General features: G+C 39.3%; 1 protein-coding gene across 3 annotated transcripts in view; it reads left to right on the top strand.

The window, feature by feature from the left end:
* The first annotated feature begins 675 nt into the window (after positions 1-675).
* LOC122673798 (sterile alpha motif domain-containing protein 9-like) overlaps positions 676-19,938 on the top strand; it is a 35,778-nt gene continuing 16,515 nt past the window's right edge. For 2 of the 3 annotated variants that reach the window (XM_043871662.1, XM_043871661.1), the window contains exon 1: positions 15,348-15,743. Coding sequence is in view for 1 of the 3 variants with exons in the window: in XM_043871659.1 (XP_043727594.1) it covers positions 5,152-5,176 (25 nt within the window). In the remaining 2 variants the exon portion in view is untranslated. Of the gene's footprint in view, positions 788-1,032; positions 1,201-5,043; positions 5,177-15,347; positions 15,744-19,938 lie in introns of those variants that run through there. The other variant, XM_043871659.1, reaches the window with a different exon arrangement.

Genomic DNA, 19,938 nt, shown 5'->3' with positions numbered 1-19,938 from the left:
AACAAATTAACAAAAACTATACACACAATCCCCAAAGTTGTCATATTCCAGTGGTTCTGAATTTTGATATTCATATCAGAATAATTCAAGAAATAAAATGTGATTCAGCATTTACTGGGCAGTGTTCACTACCTATTTGAAATTATATGTTTCAGAGTCTGGTAAAATTTCTCAAATATTAAATTTATATTTGAAAAATATATGAATAGAAAAAAGTATAATGGAAAACAAAGATTGCATTTGGATAATATGGTTCCTCCCCTTTTTTCTATATTCTGTATTTCTTAAGTTTGAAAATGAACTTCAATTATATTCATAATTAAACTAATGTTCTAATTTTTAAACAATAATGAAATTCATGTAAGTATTAGCTTGCAGGGACTGCCATAACAAATCTCTTCAGATAAGATGAGTTAAAAATCAGAAATTTATTTGCTCACAGAGGTTTGAAGACCAAGATCAAGGATTTGCCAGAGTTGGTTTCTTTTAAGGCCTCTACCTTTGACTTATACATGACTGTCTTCTCCATTCGTGTGTGTGCGTGTGTGTGTGAGAGCATGTAACACCAATCTCTTCTTACAAGGAAACCAGTCATATCTGGATTAGGGTCCACCCTATGACCTCATTTTAGCTTAATTAACTCTTTAAAGACCTTCTCTGCAAATACAGTCACATTCTGAGATAAGGAGGGTTAGGGCTGCAACCTATGAATTTGGGGAAACAGTTCAGCCTGTAACAGACACTTGGATTACTCTGAGCTTTCAGTGTTTTCCCAGTATTTTTTTCTGTAGGTTTTTTGTTTTTTTTTTCACCTCATTTTCTTAACGCTGGATGACTTGAAACTGTGTCTGGTGGACAGGTTCTCAGCAATCGTTCAACTTTGTTGATTTTCTGTGATGTTAATCTTTTAATATTTTATAACCATTAACATATATTTACAGATATTTAATATTTTACAAACCTAAAGAAATACGTTCGAAAGCAAAACTGAAACTGTTTGCATTTCTGCTTCCTCACTCTGCTTCTGCACAGGGTCAAGGTTCCAGAAGACAAGTAAACGTCACAACCTAAAGCCTTATTTTTTAAAAAGGATTCTAACAGCCACACATCTCCTACCCATGAGAAGAAGAATAAGAAAGCAAAAGTTAAAAAATCAACCGTTTAGAGTTTCTGATATAAGAAGTTTTCAGAAGAATCCTGGTAAGTTTCCCAATCGTTACACTTTTATTTTTTTTATGCTTATGAGGAAACTGCTATTTTTATAAACTCCAGCTGTACTTTTTAATTAAAACAACATGTGCTTGTACATAAGCCATTACTTGTAAAACTATTGAAAGTAGAAATACCAGTGTTTTAAATCTCTATCAGTATATCTAACTAAGACTATCTTTGTAAATGTTCTTCTAAAAAGAAATGGATCATTAAATATATTTAAGGTGGTGAGGAGGTTTCTGGTCATGGGGCAGTAGGGAAAAACGATACAGAAACAATGCAAAGACCGTCAGAAACTTTAACATAAAAGATTGTAAAGGAACCTGTGGTCATGTGCAATTCTGCCTTCCAGAACTTGCAATGTTATTAGAAGTTCAACAGAATATTTAATCAAAGATAATATCCCCCGGAGGCTATTTTTTAGGTTAAGTGCTTCCTTCACATCCATCTCATACAGCAATTTGGTTTAAAAACTAAAATGAAAACTTATGCTTAGGAAAATAAAACTAAGTTTGGCTTATGTGTGGTTTCAGTTCGTCAGACCATCAAAAGACAGTGTGGGTAGCCTTCCTGGGCAGCAGCCAGGATTCTGAATGGTCTCTCCCCCAGTCAGCTCTCAGTCGTGTGAAGCAGACAGCTCCTCAGGGCATGATATCTGGGATGCTACTGAGGACCTTCGTCTTCCCTGGTGGCTCAGCAGTAAAGAATCCACCTGCGATGCAGGAGACTGAGGTTCAATCCCCGGGTCAGGAAGACCCCCTGGAGAAGGGAATGGCAACCCACTCCAGTGTTCTTGCCTGGAGAACTCCATGGACAGAGGAGCCTGGCGGGCTACAGTCCATGGGGTCGCAAAGAGTCGGACACGACTGAGTGACTAACCAATAACAACTGAGAATCCCTTGAGATGAAGGTGGGTGAGCACCAGTTCTCATCCTGACGAGTTCTGCTGATTTGGTGCTTCTTAACACCTCAAGAGAGAAGACTGGAGGAGTCACTGGAGAACGGAATCCTGTAGCTCCTTTGTCAATGATTAGTTACTACCACTACTACTAAGATTTGTGTTCATGATTATTTCAAAGCAGGAAGATGAGGGCCCCTAGGAAACCAAGACTGGGGCAAGGCATTCTCAAAATTTGTGCGCACCAGTCATTTTGACCTTTATATATTTCCAACTATATACACACATGCATACATACGGTCTTAAAATCGATGAACTGTAAACTACTTTAAAAGCATTACTGAATATAATAGGTTAAAATCATTATATGTCACCACTCCTATCATGTGGGAGAGAGGAGTTGAGAAACTTTTGAAATTATAATCAGTCCACAGATATTTTTAAAGAGTTTAGCATATTTTATTGAGACCAGGTATTGTTGATGTTTACATTTAACAGAAGAAAATACATTTAACATTACATTTAACAGAGGAATAAATGTCAATGACCTTATGTGAGAAAAGTATTTCTATTTCCCTGGTATCTATAGGCAGAATCTGAACAAAAAGATGTAACAGAGAACTGTCACCTGTTAGATGGCACGAAGTTCCCTTTGCAGCATCCCCCAGGTTAGACACCAGTGAGTCACTGGTGGTTTAAAAGCCAAGGAAAGAACTGTAAAAATAAGGGACTGATTACACATGAAAATCAAGGAAATTCTTTCTTTTTTTTAATTTATTTTTAATCGGAAGATAATTACTTTACTATGTTGTGTTGGTTTCTGCCGTATAACAACGTTGAACCAGCCATAAGTATACATATATCTCCTCCATCCTGAGCCTCCCACCCACCCACCCCACCCATCCAGCCCCTCCAGGTTGCCACAGAGCACTGGGCTGAGCTCCAGAGGGAAATTCTTGATGTGCTGCTTCATTTCCAGAATGTTGGGCCTTATTGGAATATTGTAGTCACTGGTTAAATCAAAAGAGAAAATTTGGAGTCTGTCCTCTGAGTCCTTAGGATATGCAGAGAGACGGGAGATGCTTAAATTACTGAAAGCAGACCTGGGCTAAGAGAAGGTATTGCATCAGACCCTAACAGACTACGTCTGTGGAAAGAGGCAGGTGCCTCACGTGGAGATCAGCTTCCCTGAGCAGAGACAGCAGGTGAAAGCAGCAGAGGGGCTGAGGCTCCAACCCTGAGGGCCCAGGAGAAAAAGGGACCCACGCAGGGAGAAACCTGGTTTGGGAAATGGCCTCATTTGGGGACTGGGAGTGACACAGCAGAAAAGTTTTATGGAGTATTATGGAACTGGGGTACCTAGAAGGACTGGGGGAGAAAACACACTAACTTTCTTTTCCTTTTGATAAAACTTTTTTTTTTTCTTCTTTTGTGACCAGATGATTGAAGCTAGAGTTAGGTCTGGCCTAACAGGCAGCAGAGTAAAGAAAGTTCTCCAGATTTCAGTCTGGGATTCAAGCCAAGGAAAATAAGTGCCCTAGTGTAATGAGCAAAAATTCCTTGACCCAGACATTGCTAACTCAACGGTTTTCAAAAATTCATTATTTTTAACTACTCTAAGAAAATATGTTATTTGCTCAACAAATTTTTGTTAAGAAGCTACCACATGCCAGGCACTGAAAAATAGTGAACAAAACACACAAAAACTCTTGACACAAAATAATGGATAGAACAGAAAATAAAAAGGTAAATAAGTAAAAATACATGGAATGGAATACTGGATTGTGGTAAGTCCTATCTAACTTTTTAAAAAAGCCAGATGAGGGAAAGGAGACATCGGGAGATGGGATAGTATTCAGTAGGTGGCCAGAGCAGTGTCTCTGTGAGCAGGTGATGTTTGATAAAGACCTGAAGGAAGTGAAGGAGTGAGCCCTCTGGTGTCCAGGGATATTCCAGGGAGAGGAAACAAGTAGAGTGCTGGAAGCAGGAACAGATGCCACCTGCGAGGAGCAACAGGGGAGTCAGAGAGCTGTAGCAGGTTTAGAGACAGAAAAATAAAACTAAGATGTCATATCAGAGGGGTAATAGGGTGCCTGGCCATCTGAGGCCTGGGCTTCCCATGTGGCACAGTGGTAAAGAATCCACCTGCCAGTGCAGGAGACCCAAGAGACACAGGTTCAATCCCGGGGTCAAGAAGATCCCTTGGGTAGGAAATGGCAGCCCACTCCAATGTTCTAGCCTGGGAAATCGCATGGACAGAGGAGCCTGGTGGTCTACAGTCCATAGGGCCACAATGACTCAGACACGATTGAGCAAGTAACACACACACATGAAGTTCATAATAAGGGGCTCAGCATTCACTGCAAGTCAGATGGGAAGCCGCTGGAGGAACTGAACAGAGTGTTAGTGTGTTACTTACTTTTAGAAAGGGTCACTCCAGCCGAGATTTTGAGATGTCCCCAAAGGGATCAATTACAGCAAGGGTGAAACTCGTGAGAGAGCCACTCCTCAATTTAGGAGAGAGATGATGGGACCTGGACCAGGAATGGAGGGGCTAACTGGTAATTGGATGACTGTTTTGAAGATGCGACCTACAGAATTTGCTCCACACTGAATGTAGAATGTGGGAGAAGAGAAAGAGAAAGTATGCCTGCAACAAATCTTGAATGTTTATTTAATTAAAATTATTTATATTTAGAAAGAGATGCCATGTAGCTGAAGAATGCGCTTTTAAATTTTCTACACTTGAAAAATTTTCTAGTAAAAAGTTAAGGGGAAAATCTGTCCCACAAACAGTTTCTAGTAACAGTCCAATCAATTGCATTTTAATTTTGCTGTGATTTTTTAATGTAATAGATTCTCAACAAATATATCCTCAGGTAAAGTTGGGCAATGACCAGGTCTTCTCTTCTCACACCTCTGCTTCCTCATAGATGCCTTCTGGGATGTAACTCCTGTAAATTCACAAGAAAATGCAACTCCTCTAACAGCGGGAGATCAAAGAACCTCTTGAAGACCTATTTCAAGTTGCTCTTGTGAAAATGAGGAGTTTTCAGAAAAGCCCTGGTAAGTTTCTAAGAATTAGAGATATCTGTTTCATCAACTTTCTTTAAAAGCTATCTTTAAAAACTAATTCTAAAAACTAAAACATAACTTTGGAAATGAATGTACTTTGAAGTGTACATAAGCCATTTCTAACAAAATGATTCTAAAAGGAATGAGAGATCTCATTGCTTTCATATACACATCGCCAGATGCCACTGTTTAAAAAAAGAGAAGCCTTCCAACCAGCAAGGTGCAGAATGTTTCTGATGGTGGAAGACTCTGGAGATGAGGCTAGAAGAACTAAGTAAAATTTAGATCAGAAGATCAGGAGTTCAAGCGTACCAAACCGTGCAGAAAATTGTGACTACATGCAGCTATGCAAAACTCTGTCTGACGTAACTCAAGATGGGATCAAAAGTTTTTGTTGTTGCTGTTGTTTAGTCACTAAGTCGCGTCCACCTCTTTTGCAACCCCATGGACTGTAACTCCCCAGGCTCCTCTGTCCATGGGGTTTCCCAGGCCGAGAATACTGGAGTGGGTTGCCATTTCCTTCTCCAGAGGATCTTCCCAACCCAGGGATCGAACCCTAATCTCCTGAATTCTTTACCACTGAGCCATCAGGGAATCCCTATCAAAAGTTTACATCTAGTTAAAGATGAAAACCTCCCAAGTTTAATCAGCATTTTACTCAAGGCTTTCCTTTACAATTAGCTTGTATAAAGACTATGAGAAGAATTACATAATTTTAATGTAGTTAAACACAGTCCTAGAAAATGAAACTAGCTAGCTTTGTAGTTTCAGTCTCAAAGAACATCAGAGCAAGGCATATGCCTGCTGGGCTCCGGCCAAGACTGGGAACATCCTTTCTGGGAGGCATGAGTACCTTCAGGCTGCTGAGGCCGTTTCCTCAAGGTGGGGGTGGGCACCAGTTCTCACCACAAAAGCTGCTAGTTTGATCCTTCCTGCTCACCACTCCCCAAGAGAAAAAATAAAAGACTTTAGGGAATGGATCCTGAGAGTAAGTACCCATGAAGGGAACTCTGGGTTCAAAACTTTCCCAGAGCAGAATAAAAAGGTAAACTGCAATTCTTCTCCCCAGCTGCAGGAGCAGCTCCGCCTTTACCCATTTTAGACATAGATGTTTCTAGTGCATTTCTTTTGAAGAAGCAAAGCAAAAACAAGCAACAAACAAGACAACACTGGTTCTGGTCCAGTTGCCCTATACGCACAATGAACGGTAAAACAGATTAGCTGAGAGGAGACATAATTTAATTATGAAATAGTTTTCCTGATCGCAACTCCCCCCACCCCCTTTACTTACACTGTGTAGTCTTGCCAAACATAGAGGTCTCTCATGTTTAAAAATATGCCAACACTCCAGAACGTAAATCTGATCAGGTGATGTTCATGAAAGGATTTTGTAAGCCTCAGAACAGTGAACTAGATTAAAGCTCTGTATAAACACTAACAAACCATCACTGAAAAAAAGGTTGAAGACAGTGATTGGCCTAGGAGTTATATTAAAGCACTGTGAGAAATTTTTGCTCTAATTATTGTCACCTTGAATTAAGTACAATATATCACTCCAGACCAAATAAGGATCAGTGACCATATAAGTTGTTCATGTAATTGACAGAGTGCAAAATTCATGTGAAAGCATTACCAAATATATAGTAGCTTCAAATCAGTATGTATCTTCTCAGCTCCCATCATAAGAGTGGGCAGTTGAAAAATTTGTTGATGTTATAAACGGTCTTCATTTTTGAATAATGGGGGAGGCTTTGAGATAACGCAAAGGATTTAAAAAAAAAAAAACTGGCTTGGGAAGAACAGATGTCAGTCACTCTATTCCATCTCCCTGGATAGAATTCCTGGGAGAATTTAAACAATGAAGGAGAAAGCAAGAAAGAGCCTGTCTCCCTGTTAGGTGGCGCAAAAAAAAACAAAAACAAAAAACAAAAAAACCAACCAAAGATCCCTCCCGCCATCCCCACGTTACACATGCGCACATCCACATGCCGGTGCGCGCGCACGGTGTCTCCGGGCAGGTGATAGCCTGTAAACAGGAAATCCTGCATGGGCTGTTTCTTGTCGAGTTCCGGGGCGGAGGCAAATGCTGTAATCATTGGCTCAAACAGGAGAGAAAACCTAGAACTCTTCTTTACAGTCTTTGGGGGTGCCCAGAGAAGCCACGGGTGGGTAGCTTACTGAGAGAAGACACCGGCTAAGAGAAGGTAGTGCCTCAGACCTGGGCAGGGCAGGTCTGTGGAGAATGATAAGAGCATCTCCAGAGTCAGGTCTGTCTGGCTGTCACAGCCAGAGCAGTTAAAAGAGCAGAGGATAATGCAGAGACCCCCTGAGTCTAGCTCACTGAGGCTCTAAAGTAGAAAACTCTGGAAACAGGGTGAAGCAGGACAGCCAATGGAAAAGGCTTATACTTAGAAAATAGCTTAGCGTGCAAGCCCAGCAGTGCCAGCCCTCCACAGAGCGAGTTACACAGGTAAGTTAGAACTCTGTTTTCTCACTTGTGAAGTGAAAATAAATTTTGTTTGCAAGCATCTGGTAAGGATTAAATTGAATAGTGTAAGTTATGGATATGTATCTGGCACTTAGTAGGCTGTTATTAGAATGAGATAATTCACATACTATAAAATTCTCCCTTTTAAGTTATACAAGTCAGTGGTTTTTGGTATATCCATAGAGTTGTGCACAATCAATTTTAGAACATTCTCATCACACCCTTAAAAATCCTGTACCCATTAACAGTCAGTCACCATTTACCCTATCCTCCAGCCCTTGGCAACCACCAATCTACTCTCTGTCTCTATGGATTTGCCTATTTTGGACACCTATTTTGGACATTTCATATAACTGGAATCACATAATATATGTTTATTTGTAAATGGCTCCTTTCATTTTGCATAATGTTTTCGAGGTTCATCCATGTTATGTTATCATGATTTCATTCCTTTTTATTATTAAATAAATTCCACTGTATGAATATACCACATTTTGTTTATTCAGTCATGAAGACAATTTATTTTTGTGAAGCACTAAATGAATATTGCTTTGTTGATCTAAGATGGGAGTGTTTTACCAAGTTTGCCAAGATCGTCTTGAATTTAAATAACTGTCTTTGTCACTCCATTTCAGTCTTTATTTAAAGTCCTTTATTCACTGATAGTCTATTTCAATCCCCTTCTCCTAAACATATAACCTTAGTTTTCTCAAACTGTATTGTTTACCCCTTTTCCAATACTCACCTTCGCATTTAGTTATGTCATAGGTACATCAGTTTATATGATTTAAATAAAAACAATATTTTTCTAATAGTTGGAAAACTAATTATCACGCTGGAAACAAGGAAATGAACAACTGGATGGATAGTTTTTTTTTCCATTATTTATACCTAAGTTAAGTATAAATTGAAAAAAAATTATATCCCAGAATGTTTCTTCAAACCATTTGAATGTTTTATTTTTTAATTTTTATTAGAGAAAACAAATATCATTCCTGAATACCAAATATACATGAGTTATCTAAGAGCCAGGATATCTTTAAATATGGTTGGCTTCTACTAATCACTGTGAAGCCACGTCACAATACCTCTGAAGGATAGATAAATACAGACTATTTGAATCAGCAAATTCTTTAGGGAACAATCATTCTATTTTCCAGCTTCAACAATACTCTCAATATTTCCTCAAAACACTTGACTAAATAAACAGAGACTGGGTTAGACAAAAACTTACAGTAAGCTTGATATCACTCTGAAGGAATAACTAGTATATTAGTGTGGAAATAGCTATGATAAGAAATGCACAGCCAATGTGGGATTTTAAATCATGTGAATAGTATTTTAAGTTACCAAAAAGACTCTTAACAAAGAGACATGGAACAAAGAGGAAGAAAAATTTGTTTTGGCTGCACCGTGCAGCTTTGGAGATCTTAGCTCCCTGACCAGGGATAGAACTCAGACCCTAGCAGTGAAAGTGGAAAATTCTAACCACCGGACCGCCAGGGAGGTTTTAAGAGATGTCAGAGGTCTCTGCTTAAAGCTGAGTAACCCTTGAGTAAATAAAGCGTATCTGTGTGCTCTGAGTTTAACCAATCTTTTTTTTTTTTTTTTTTTTAACAGTCTATGGAATAGAGACTCTGTTGTGCAAACATACCTAGTCTCTGTGGGAAAACTGGGCATTCCCAGTGGACAGCTGGCAATGATTATCTATTGCTCATAGGATATAAGCCAGTTTCTGAATGCGGTGGACTCTTCAAGGAGCCTCATGTGTCCAAAAAACTGAACACATGCATTGGATATAAATAGCCATAGGAATATTCATTTTGTTCTTACAGTCTTAGAAAAATGGAAAGTGGCATTCAAATTAGTCATGGCACACAATTTATAAGTCCATCCACAAAGAAGAAATTAGTAAGAAATAGAGAGTTAATAGGAAATATCCACATGGTCTCCTATTATTTAAAAGATATTCATTGTGTGCAAAGGAGCAAGAGCTGCCTGGTAGAACACAATATCCATATGTGATCCTCATAATGTCACTTTATTTTGTTCTTTCAACTACTTGTATTAACTTTCCATCTGTGCACTCAATATATATAAAGCAGATTGACTTTGCTGGCTTATCTTATAAGTTCTGAAATGAGGTTCCTTGTAGCTATTGTAAAAATATAAACATTTGAGTGTCACATTTGACCCTTCCTAAGATGGTGAGAACATATTAGGCAGTTCTAACATCAGGCCGTATAGTTTGGGTACCAATTAAACTAAAACACCTTTTGCTCACAGATGTGGTAGGGTAAAATTATGATATTTGGCAGCCTCAGACTCTTGATACAGATATGCTGAGTATCATTATTTCTTTATTCCTAAACTTACCGGGTGAGATTACACCAGTTCCTTATTTCACTTTGACTGATAGAGGGATCTGATGCAAAGACTCACCATGCCTTAAAGAGTATTGCTTCTGGTATGAGTTTGGGTGAAGGCTTGACAGTTTCTTAAAAAGTTAAACAGGCAGCTATTAATATTTGATCCAGCAATTCCTTGCCAGGGCTGTTTACCTAAGAGAAATGAACATATATGTCTGCATAAGACTTGTGCAGAAATAGTCATAGCAGCTTTCTGCATGACTGCCAAAAATGGAAATAGCTCAAATGTCTATTAAAAGAAAATTGGATAAACAAAGTGTGGCATGTTAATAGAACAGAATACTATTCAACAATAAAAAGAAACAATCTATGGATACATGCAACATTTAGACCAATCTCAATGACATTATATTGAATAAAAGAAGTCAGTCACAGAGGAGTACATTCTATATGATTCTAGTATTTCAATTCTCAGATAAGGTTAAGCTAATCTGTGTGTGTGTGTGTGTGTGTGTGTGCCAAGTCACATCAGTTGTGTCTGACTCTTTGTGACCTGTGGACTATAGCCTGCCAGGCTCCTCTGTCCATGGGATTCTCCAGGCAAGAATACTGGAGTGGGTTGCCACACCCTCCTCCAGGGGATCTTCCTGGCCCAGGGATCGAACTCATGTCTCTTATATCTCCTGCATTGGCAAGAGAATTCTTTATCACTAGCGCCACCTAAGAAGAATGGTTTCCTCTGGAGGGGGTTAGTAGTGACTGAGAAGGGACATGGGGTGACAGAAATGTTCTGTGTCTAGATTGGGGTGGTTTGTCAAAATTTTACAGTGCACTCCAGTTTTACCTCAGGGCAAGTATAGCTGAAATAAGAGTAACTGAATGTAAAAAAGAGAGGGAGAATAGCAGGAGGTCAATGGCTCTGAAGCTGAGTGATGGACACAGTGTTCATTATGCTGTCCCGTTTACTTTGTATGTAAAATTTTCCAAAGAAATTGTGCTGTAAAAGTCTAGTTCATGATGTGAGGAAACAGAAGCTATAGTTTGATGAGTGGGAGGACAAAATATTATGACACATGCTTCTCCTGTTGGCAAATCTTTTGCTGAGAGATTACAAAAGAGTGAGATTGTACACCAGAAATGTTAATAACCATGAACAAGGGATAGAAGTCAGGTAGATCTTGTTTTTTGTTTTTTTTTTTTTCCGTAGTTGTTTCTGATTTTTTAATTGGACACATATTAGTCTTTTAATTAGAAAAATATATCATAAATATTACTGTCTTAAAAATACTAGGACTTCCCTGGTGGTCCATTGGTTAAGAATCCACCTGCCAATGCAGGGGACACAGGTTTGATCCCTGGTCCAGGGAGACTCCACATGCCATGGGGTAACTAAGCCCGTGCACCCATACTCTAGAGCCAGCGAGACACAGCTACTAAGCCGCCGTGCCCCAGAGACCATGCTCCGCAACAAGAGAAGCCACACAGTAGAAAGTTGCGCACCATGACTAGAGAAAGCCCACACGCCACAGCAAGGCCCAGCACAGCCAAAAATAAATGAACAAATGTTTTTTAAAGTTTTTAAACAATAACACACCCCCCCCCCAAATGACTCTCAGTCCTAATTACTCTGAAGCAATAACAACAAGGGTAATGTACTCCGGATGCTTGCAAAAATCCTGTCTCATGAGCTAAGAGGCTTCTTGGTACTGTAATATGGCAATACTTCCTTCATCTGAGAGAAAGAGGAACATGGTCAAATGTAAACCTTTTGGTGGTTTTGTTCCTAAGAGAAATTTTATATAAAAACAAGAGCATGGAATGAAAACATGAGCTATTCTACAGAGCATTTCTAGATCATGACCGATTTTTCTGTACTTACTACATTATAATAATTTTATTAGTGCATAAGGACCCCAAATGAGTTAAAAGAGAAACCCTGATCAGATAGTATCCAGGGAGCTTAACTTTGAACACTCTTAAAGGGATCTTCACTCTTTGGTTTATTGAAATAATTTTTTAAAGATAACAAACCTCATTCCAACAAAGAGTTTAAAAGAAGGCCTGGAAGGGACAAGGAACTTCCCTCGATCTATAGCAAAGAATTCCTCTCAAATATAGATCATGACTGCCAGTGAGACAGGTCACATCCCAGGATTATTCAGAGGCTGACTCCCAGCAGGAGAGGGCTGGTGGTTGAAGAACCAGACTGAGATCTTAGAGTGCAGGAGAAGAGAAGGAGCTGGACAACATCAGAATTCACCAGCAGAATCTACTCCCTCAGGTGGACAGACATAACTGGTTCCGTTTTCTATACAGGACTGTTTGAGGAAAGAGTTGGCCCAATGAACTCATATGCAATAGCAGGACTGAACCAGCAGGGTGGGTGAAGTAAGGAGGAATCCAGGCAAATAGTATATGCACATCTAGATCATGCATTCTCAACTTACCTCTAAGGAGTAAAAATTGCTTCTTAGAAGCAAAAAAAAAAAAAAAAAAAAGAAAAGAAAAAAAATCAGGCCTTTCTTTAAAGTAGACCTCATTGTTAGAGCAGTTTTAGGTTCATAGCAAAATTGAGAAGAAGATACAGAGATTTCCCAACTTCCCTCTGCCCCCACATATATGTTAATACTACCTCCCCCACTATCAACATCCCTCACCGGGGTAGCACATTTGTTACAATTGATGAACTTACATTAACATATCATCACCCACACTCTGTAGTTCAGCTTATGGTTCAGTCTTGGTGTTGTATCTTCAATGGGTTTTGGCAAATACATATGTAATGGCATATATCAACCATTATAATGTCATAGAGAATAATTCCATTGTCATAAAAATCCTCTATGCTCCACCAATTTATCCCTCACTCCTCCCAGACTCCTGGCAAACACTGATCTTTTTGCTGTCTCCAAAGTTTTGCCCTTTCCAGACTACCACAGAGTTGGAATCATATAGTATGTAGCCTTTTCAGATTAAGTACTTTCACTAAGTAATATGCATTTAAGTTTCCTTCATATCTTTTTATTGCTTGACAGCTCACTTCTTTTCAGCACTGAATGAAGATTCCATTGTCTGGATGTACCAGTTTATTTATCCATTCACCTGCTAAAGGATATCTTGGTTGCTTCCAAGCTTTGGCATTTATGAACAAAGCTGCTATAAGCTTTTGAGCACAGGTGTCTGTGTAGACACAAGTTTTCGATTCCTTTGGGTAAATACCAAGGAATGTGATTGCTGGGCCATATGGTGAGAGAAGGTTTAGTTTTATAAGAGACCACCAAACTGTCTTCCAAAGTGGCTGCACCATTTTGCATTCCCACTAGCAATAAACGAGAGTTCCTGTTGCTCTAACATCCTCACTAGCCTTTGGTGGTGTTAGCAGATTTCAGCCATTCTAATAGGTGTGTATTTCATTGTTTGAATTTGCAATTCCCTGATGACCTTTGATGCCCCTGTTTATGTATAAGGCACAGATATACATAAACTCCTGCAGTATATCTGTAGTATTACGATTTCAAGGGAGAGGACAACTAGGTTGAAATCCTCCTCCTTAAGGGGGAAACAGTCTAATAAAGAACCGGAGAGGCACTGTCTGGGTCGTCAGAGAGGCAGCAAGAGGAGAGAGACACAGGACAGACGAGAAGGACTGCACACGCTGGAGAACTGGAACCTGGCCTCGCAGGGAATCTGAGCAATGAGACAAGCCAGGGGAATAAAACTGAGTATGGAAAGCAGAGCGTCAGTTAATTTTTGTAACCTGTTTGTGTTAGGCAAGGCTCTCCAGAGAAACAAAACCAGTAGTACATATTGGAGAGAAAGAAGGGGGGAGACAGATTATTTAACAGTTTGTGCCTCAGTTTCTTCAGCTGTAAAATGGAAACAATAATAGCATCTACCTCAGAGGATTGTGGTGAAGAGGAAATAAGTGATGGAAAGCACTTAGAACAGTGCCCAGTACATAGTATATGCCCAACAAACGCATAAAAAACAGATGAAGCCAGTCTGAATGTGGAAGCCAAAAGCTAACTGAGTTCGCATAATACATGTTAACACTTGCTATTAATTTTTTTTTTTTTTTTTGCTTTTTAGAATTTTTATTTGTTTTTGGTTCTCTAGTCACCATGAGCCGGGGCCACTCTCTCTAGTTGAGGTGCGCCGGCTTCTCATTGTGGCGGCTTCTCTTGTTGCAGAGCACAGGCTCTGGGGCACGCAGGCTTCAGCAGTTGCAGGATGTGGGCTCAGCAGTCGCAGCTCACGGACTCTATAGCATGGGCTCAGTAGCTGTAGCACACGGGCTTAGTTGCTCTGCAGTGTGGGGAATCTTCCCAGACCAGGGATCAAAACTGTGTCTCCTGCGTTGACAGGTGGATTCTTTATCACTGAGCCTCCAAGGAAGCCCCGCCACTTGCTATTAATTTTTTAAATGCTATCTTTGCCACTCTCAGGCGTTCTGTGCCTGTCAGTCAGACGTTAGAAAAGATGAATCCCAGCATAGTGGCCACTGGGGGCCCCACCCTGGTCTGCTCTGCAGAACTAACCTGGAGGGCTTTAGCATTCATGTGAATATGAATGTGCTAAGTCACTTATTCATGTCCAACTCTTTGCGACGCTATGGACTGTTAACTGACCAGGCTCCTCTATCCATGAGCTTCTCCAGGCAAGAATACTGTAGTGGGTTGCCATTTCCTCCTTCAAGGGATCTTCTCCACTCAGGGATCGAACCCACATCTCGTCTCCTGCATTGTAGGTGGGTTCTTTACCACTAGTGCCACCTGGGAAGTCCCTCAGTTCAGTTCAGTTCATTTCAGTCGCTCAGTCGTGTCTGACTCTTTGCGACCCCATGAATCGCAGCACACCAGGCTTCCCTGTCCATCACCAACTCCCAGAGTTTACTCAAACCCATGTCCGTCGAGTCGGTGATGCCATCCTGCCATCTCATCCTCTGTCGTCCCCTTCTCCTCCTGCCCCCAATCCCTCCCCGCATCAGGGTCATTTCCAGTGAGTCAGCTCTTCACATGAGGTGGCCAAAGTATTTGAGTTTCAGCTTCGGCAGCCGAGGTCAGAGGCGGCGGCCGAGAGGAGCTACCCCACGCCCAAGGTCAGGAGCGGCGGCGGAGAGGAACTACTCCACGCCCGGGGAAGTCTCTAGGGAGCTCCAAAAAGGCCCTGAAAGTCATTCCTTTATATTCTCTTTGGGAAAACAGAGACAGATGGATAGTGCACCCAAGAAAACCAGTGAAATGCCAGCTTAAAGTCTTACCAAGTTCTGGGCTCTTGGCAGCCCTCAAAAGTCTTAAGCAAAGAACAGATTTTAACATTTTAATTCTAACCACACACACCAGCAGGGTGGATGAGTAATGGCTTACCGAAGGACTCCTTTCAGAGAGAGAAAAAAGTCACTTCAGCAAATGCAGATCTGGGAAAACGAAACTGAAATCAAATCTGCAGACTTCCTTCTCCCCACCTTCACCAGTTTCAGCACACCCATACTGAAAAACACTCTGCCATTTCTGAGCCAATTAGAGCTCAGACTGAAGTGGAAGCAGAGGAGAAAAGTGCATAAAAACCTGACTGAAAAAAAAAAAAGTGTTTTTCTCTAACCTAAAAGAAAGAAGAAAACACAGACATTTGAATGCCTCCTACACTGAAATACATGATTTTCCTGTAGTTTATGTAGAAGAACTTTGCAAGAAAAATCTGGGTGAGTACAATATCTGTTATTAACAGTATTATTACTATCTATAGAAGCATTTTATTGAATAGGAAGGAATCTACTTCTCAATTAGAAAATTGAAATATACTCCAAAAAATAATATTTTAAGCCTAAATTTTTTTAGCCTAAACTGTTCACTGCTGTGACACTGTGTGCTTTATATTAATTGAAAAAGAATCACAACATTCCATAAAATATACAGTTGAAAACTAAAGGCACTTTTCCTCTAGAGGTATTTTTATTGATGAACTCCCCCAAGGCATTAGCAGCATCTTCAAAAAGAACATATAATGAAAATTTTAAAATGTACTTTCTATTAATCTACTCTGAGTTGCCAGAAAATAAAACTCCCTGATAAATCCTCAGATATTAGTGTCAGATGATATGTATTATAAACAGACAGTGGTAGAGATGTAGACAGACTACAGGAAGTACTTGAAATTATAACAGCCTTCCTCTTGCCTGGTAAAAATCTTGGGTTTATGTTTGATTTTCTCCAAAATAAGGAACAAGGTAGTACAAGAGGGTGAGGGACATACAGTTCTGATTAAAACCCTACTCTTCAATTTCCTTTTCCTTTAGAAAAACTAACCAGCCCTAAAGTTAACCCTACAGCTGATAAGTATATACATGTTTGATCAATCACTAACAATCAATTAACAAGTTCCTTTTTAAAATACTAGTTGCTAAGAAGCTCAGAACCAAATTTTCGGGACAGTTGTAGTAAAGCATATAGAACTGAAAAATTATTTTTGCAAATTTCATCTGCATGTACAATGGGAAAATCATGTATTTCGGTGTAGGAAACATTCAAATGTCTGTGTTTTCTTCTTCCTACTATATTAGAGAAAAATACTTCAGGGTCTTTTATGGTTCCATACAAATTTTAGAATTATTTGTTCTAGCTCTGTGAAAAATGCCTTTGATATTTTGATAGGGATTGCATTGAATCTGTTGCTTGCCTTGGGTAGTATGGCCATTTTAACAATATTAATTCTTCCAGTACATGAACATGGTATATCTTTCCATCTGTTGTATCAGTGTCACATGGTTTCCAGTGTACAGGTCTTTTACCTCCTTAGATTTATTCCTACCCATTTATTATTTTTGATGCAAGTATAAATGGGATTGTTTTCTTTACTTCTCTTCTGATAGTTTGTTGTTAATATATAGAAACACAACAGATTTCTGTATATTAATTTTATATCCTGCAATTTTATTGAATTTGTTTATTAGTTCTAATAGTTTTTTGGTGGCATTTTAGGATTTTCTATATATAGTATTATGTTATCTCAAAACAAGGACAGTTTTACTCCTTCATATCCAATTTGGATGACTTTTATTTCTTTTTCTTGTTCAATTGCCATCACTAGTATTCCAATGCTATGTTAAATAAAAGTAGCAAGAGTAGGCATCCTTGTCTTGTTCCTGATCTTAGAGGAAATGCTTTCAGCTTTTCACTTCTAGTTTGATGTTGACTGTAGGTTTGTTATATACGGTTCTTATTATGTTGATATATGTTCCCTGGGTTGGGAAGATCCCCTGGAGGAGGGCATGGCAACCCATTCCAGTATTCTTGCCTGGAGAATTCCATGGACAGAGCAGCCTGGTGGGCTACAGTGCATGGGGTCGCAAAGGGTTGGACAGTACTGAGCGAGTAAACACAGCACATGTTCCCTCCATGCCTGCTATCCTGAGAGTTTTTTTTATCATAAATGGATTGTCAAAAGCTTTTATTGAATCTTTTGAGTTGATCAGATCATTTTTATTATTCAACTTGTTAATGTGGTCTTTCACATTGATTGATTTACAGATATTGAACCATTCCTGCATTGCTGGGATAAATCCCTCTTGATCATGTTTATGATCCTTTCTCATCTAGTGTATTGCTTAAGGCCAGTGTTTCTTTATTGATATCCTGTCTGGATAATCTGTCCACTGATATAAGTGGAATGCTAAAGTCCCATAATACTGGTATTAGTTTCGATTTCTTTCTTTATGTTTGTTAATATTTGCTGCATGTAACTAGGTGTTCCTATGTTGGGCTTCCCTGGTGACTCAGATGGTAAAGAATCCACCTGCAGTGTAGGAGACCCAGGTTCTATCCTTGGGTCAGGAAGATGCCCTGGAAAAGGGAATGGCTACCCACTCCAATATTCTTGCCTGTAGAATTCCACGGACAGAGAAACCTGGCAGGCTACAGTCCATGGAGTTGCAGAGAGTCAGACATGACTGAGCAACTAACACTTTCTTTTTGTCTTGGGTGCATCTATATTTGCAATTGTTGCCTCTTCTTGTATTGATTTATCTTTATGTAAGGTTCTTTTTTTCCTGTCATTTGTTGTAGTCTTTCTTTTAAAGTATATTTTGTCTGATAAATGTGTTGCTACTCCAGCTTTTCTCCTTTCAATCTGTGAAGAATGTGGTTTTCTTTCCCCTCCCTTTCAATTTGCCCATCCCCCTCCCCCACTCCAGCACCTCTTAACCTCTGTTCTCTGAGTTCAGCTTTAAAGGGGAAGTGGTGGTTTTCTTAGATTCCACATATAAGTGAGTTCATACAGTAATTGTCTTTCTCTCTCTGGCTTATTTCACTTAGCATAATGTCTTTCAGTTTCACCTATATTGTCACAAATAAAAGGATTTCCTTCTTTCTCATAGCTAGTGTAAATATGTTTATATGCTACAATGCACATGGGAGTGCAGCTGTCTCTTCAAAATACTTATTTCATTTCTTTCTGATATATAGTCAGAAATGAGGCTGCTGGGTCACAGAGTAATTCTGTTGTTAATTTTTTGAGGAATCTCCATACTGTTTTCCATAATGGTTGTACCAGTTTACATCCCCACTAGCAATGTATTTTCTCCCCATCCTCACCAGCTTTCATTATCAGTTTTATTTTGAGTAATAGCCATCTAACAAGTGTGAGAGGTTACCTCATTTTGATTTCGATTTGTATTTCCCTGATGATTAGTGATGTTAAACACTTTTTTCCTATATCTGTTGGCCATTTGTGTGTCTTCATTTGAGAAATGTCTGTTTGGGTCCTTTGTTTATTTTTCAAATAAGATTATTTTCTTGCTATTGAGTAGTTTGAGTCCCTTATTTATTTTGGAGGAGAAGGGGGCGACAAAGAATGAGATGGTTGGATGACATCGCCAACTCAATGGACATGAGTTTGAGTAAACTCCGGGAGTTGGTGATGGACAGGGAAGCCTGAAGTGCTGCAGTCCATGAGGTCGCAAAGAGCTGGACATGACTGAGAGACTGAACTGAACTGAACTGAGATATGGTTTGCCAGTACTTTCTCTCATTCCATAGGGTGCCTTTTAATTCTGTGGATTGTTCCTTTTGCTGTGCAGAAGTTTTTTAGTTTGATTCAATCCCATTTGTCTGTGTCTTATTTTATTGTTTGTGTTTTTGGGGTCATAGCCAAAGCTTGTTGCTCAGACTAATGTCAAGAAGATTTTCCTCTATTTTCATCTATAGTTTTTTGGTTTCGGGTCTTAGAGTTAAGTCTTTAATCAATTTGTGTTTTCTACTCAAGATCACTTTTTCATGGGTCTTTTGTAGTTCCATATGAATTTTAGGCTTTTTTTTTCTATTTTTGTGAAAAATTTCATTGGAATTTTTATAACTATTGCATTGAATCTCTAATTGATTTGGGTAGTATAAACATTTTAATAATATTCTTCTAATTCATAACACAGGATACCTTTCATTTATGTGTGTCTTCTTCAGTTTCTATGTTTCACAGTGTTCAGTGTATGGATCTTTCACCTCCTTCTTCAAATGTATCCCTAAGTAATTCTTATGCTACTGTAAGTGAGCTCATTTTAATTTTTTCAGATGGTTTACTGTTAGGGTATAGAAATGCAGCTTTTTAATACTGATTTTGTATCCTGTACCTTTTCCTAATTTGTTTTTTTGTTCTAAAGCTTTTCTCTTTTTTTTTTTTTTTTGGTGGTGGTTTCTAAGGTTTTATGGGCTTCCCTGGAGGCTTAGATGGTAAAGAATCCGTCTGCAGTGCAGGAGACCTGGGTCTGATCACTGGGTTAGGAAGATCCCCTAGAGGAGAGCATGGCAACCCACTCCATTATTCTTGCTTGGAGAACCCCCACAGACAAAGGAGCCTGGCGGCCTATAGTCCATGGGGTCGCAAAGAGTCAGACACCACTGAATGAC

Source organism: Cervus elaphus, chromosome 18 (assembly GCF_910594005.1).
Source record: "Cervus elaphus chromosome 18, mCerEla1.1, whole genome shotgun sequence".
Taxonomy (NCBI): Eukaryota; Metazoa; Chordata; class Mammalia; order Artiodactyla; family Cervidae; genus Cervus; species Cervus elaphus.
This window is presented reverse-complemented; position numbering and strand designations above follow the sequence as displayed.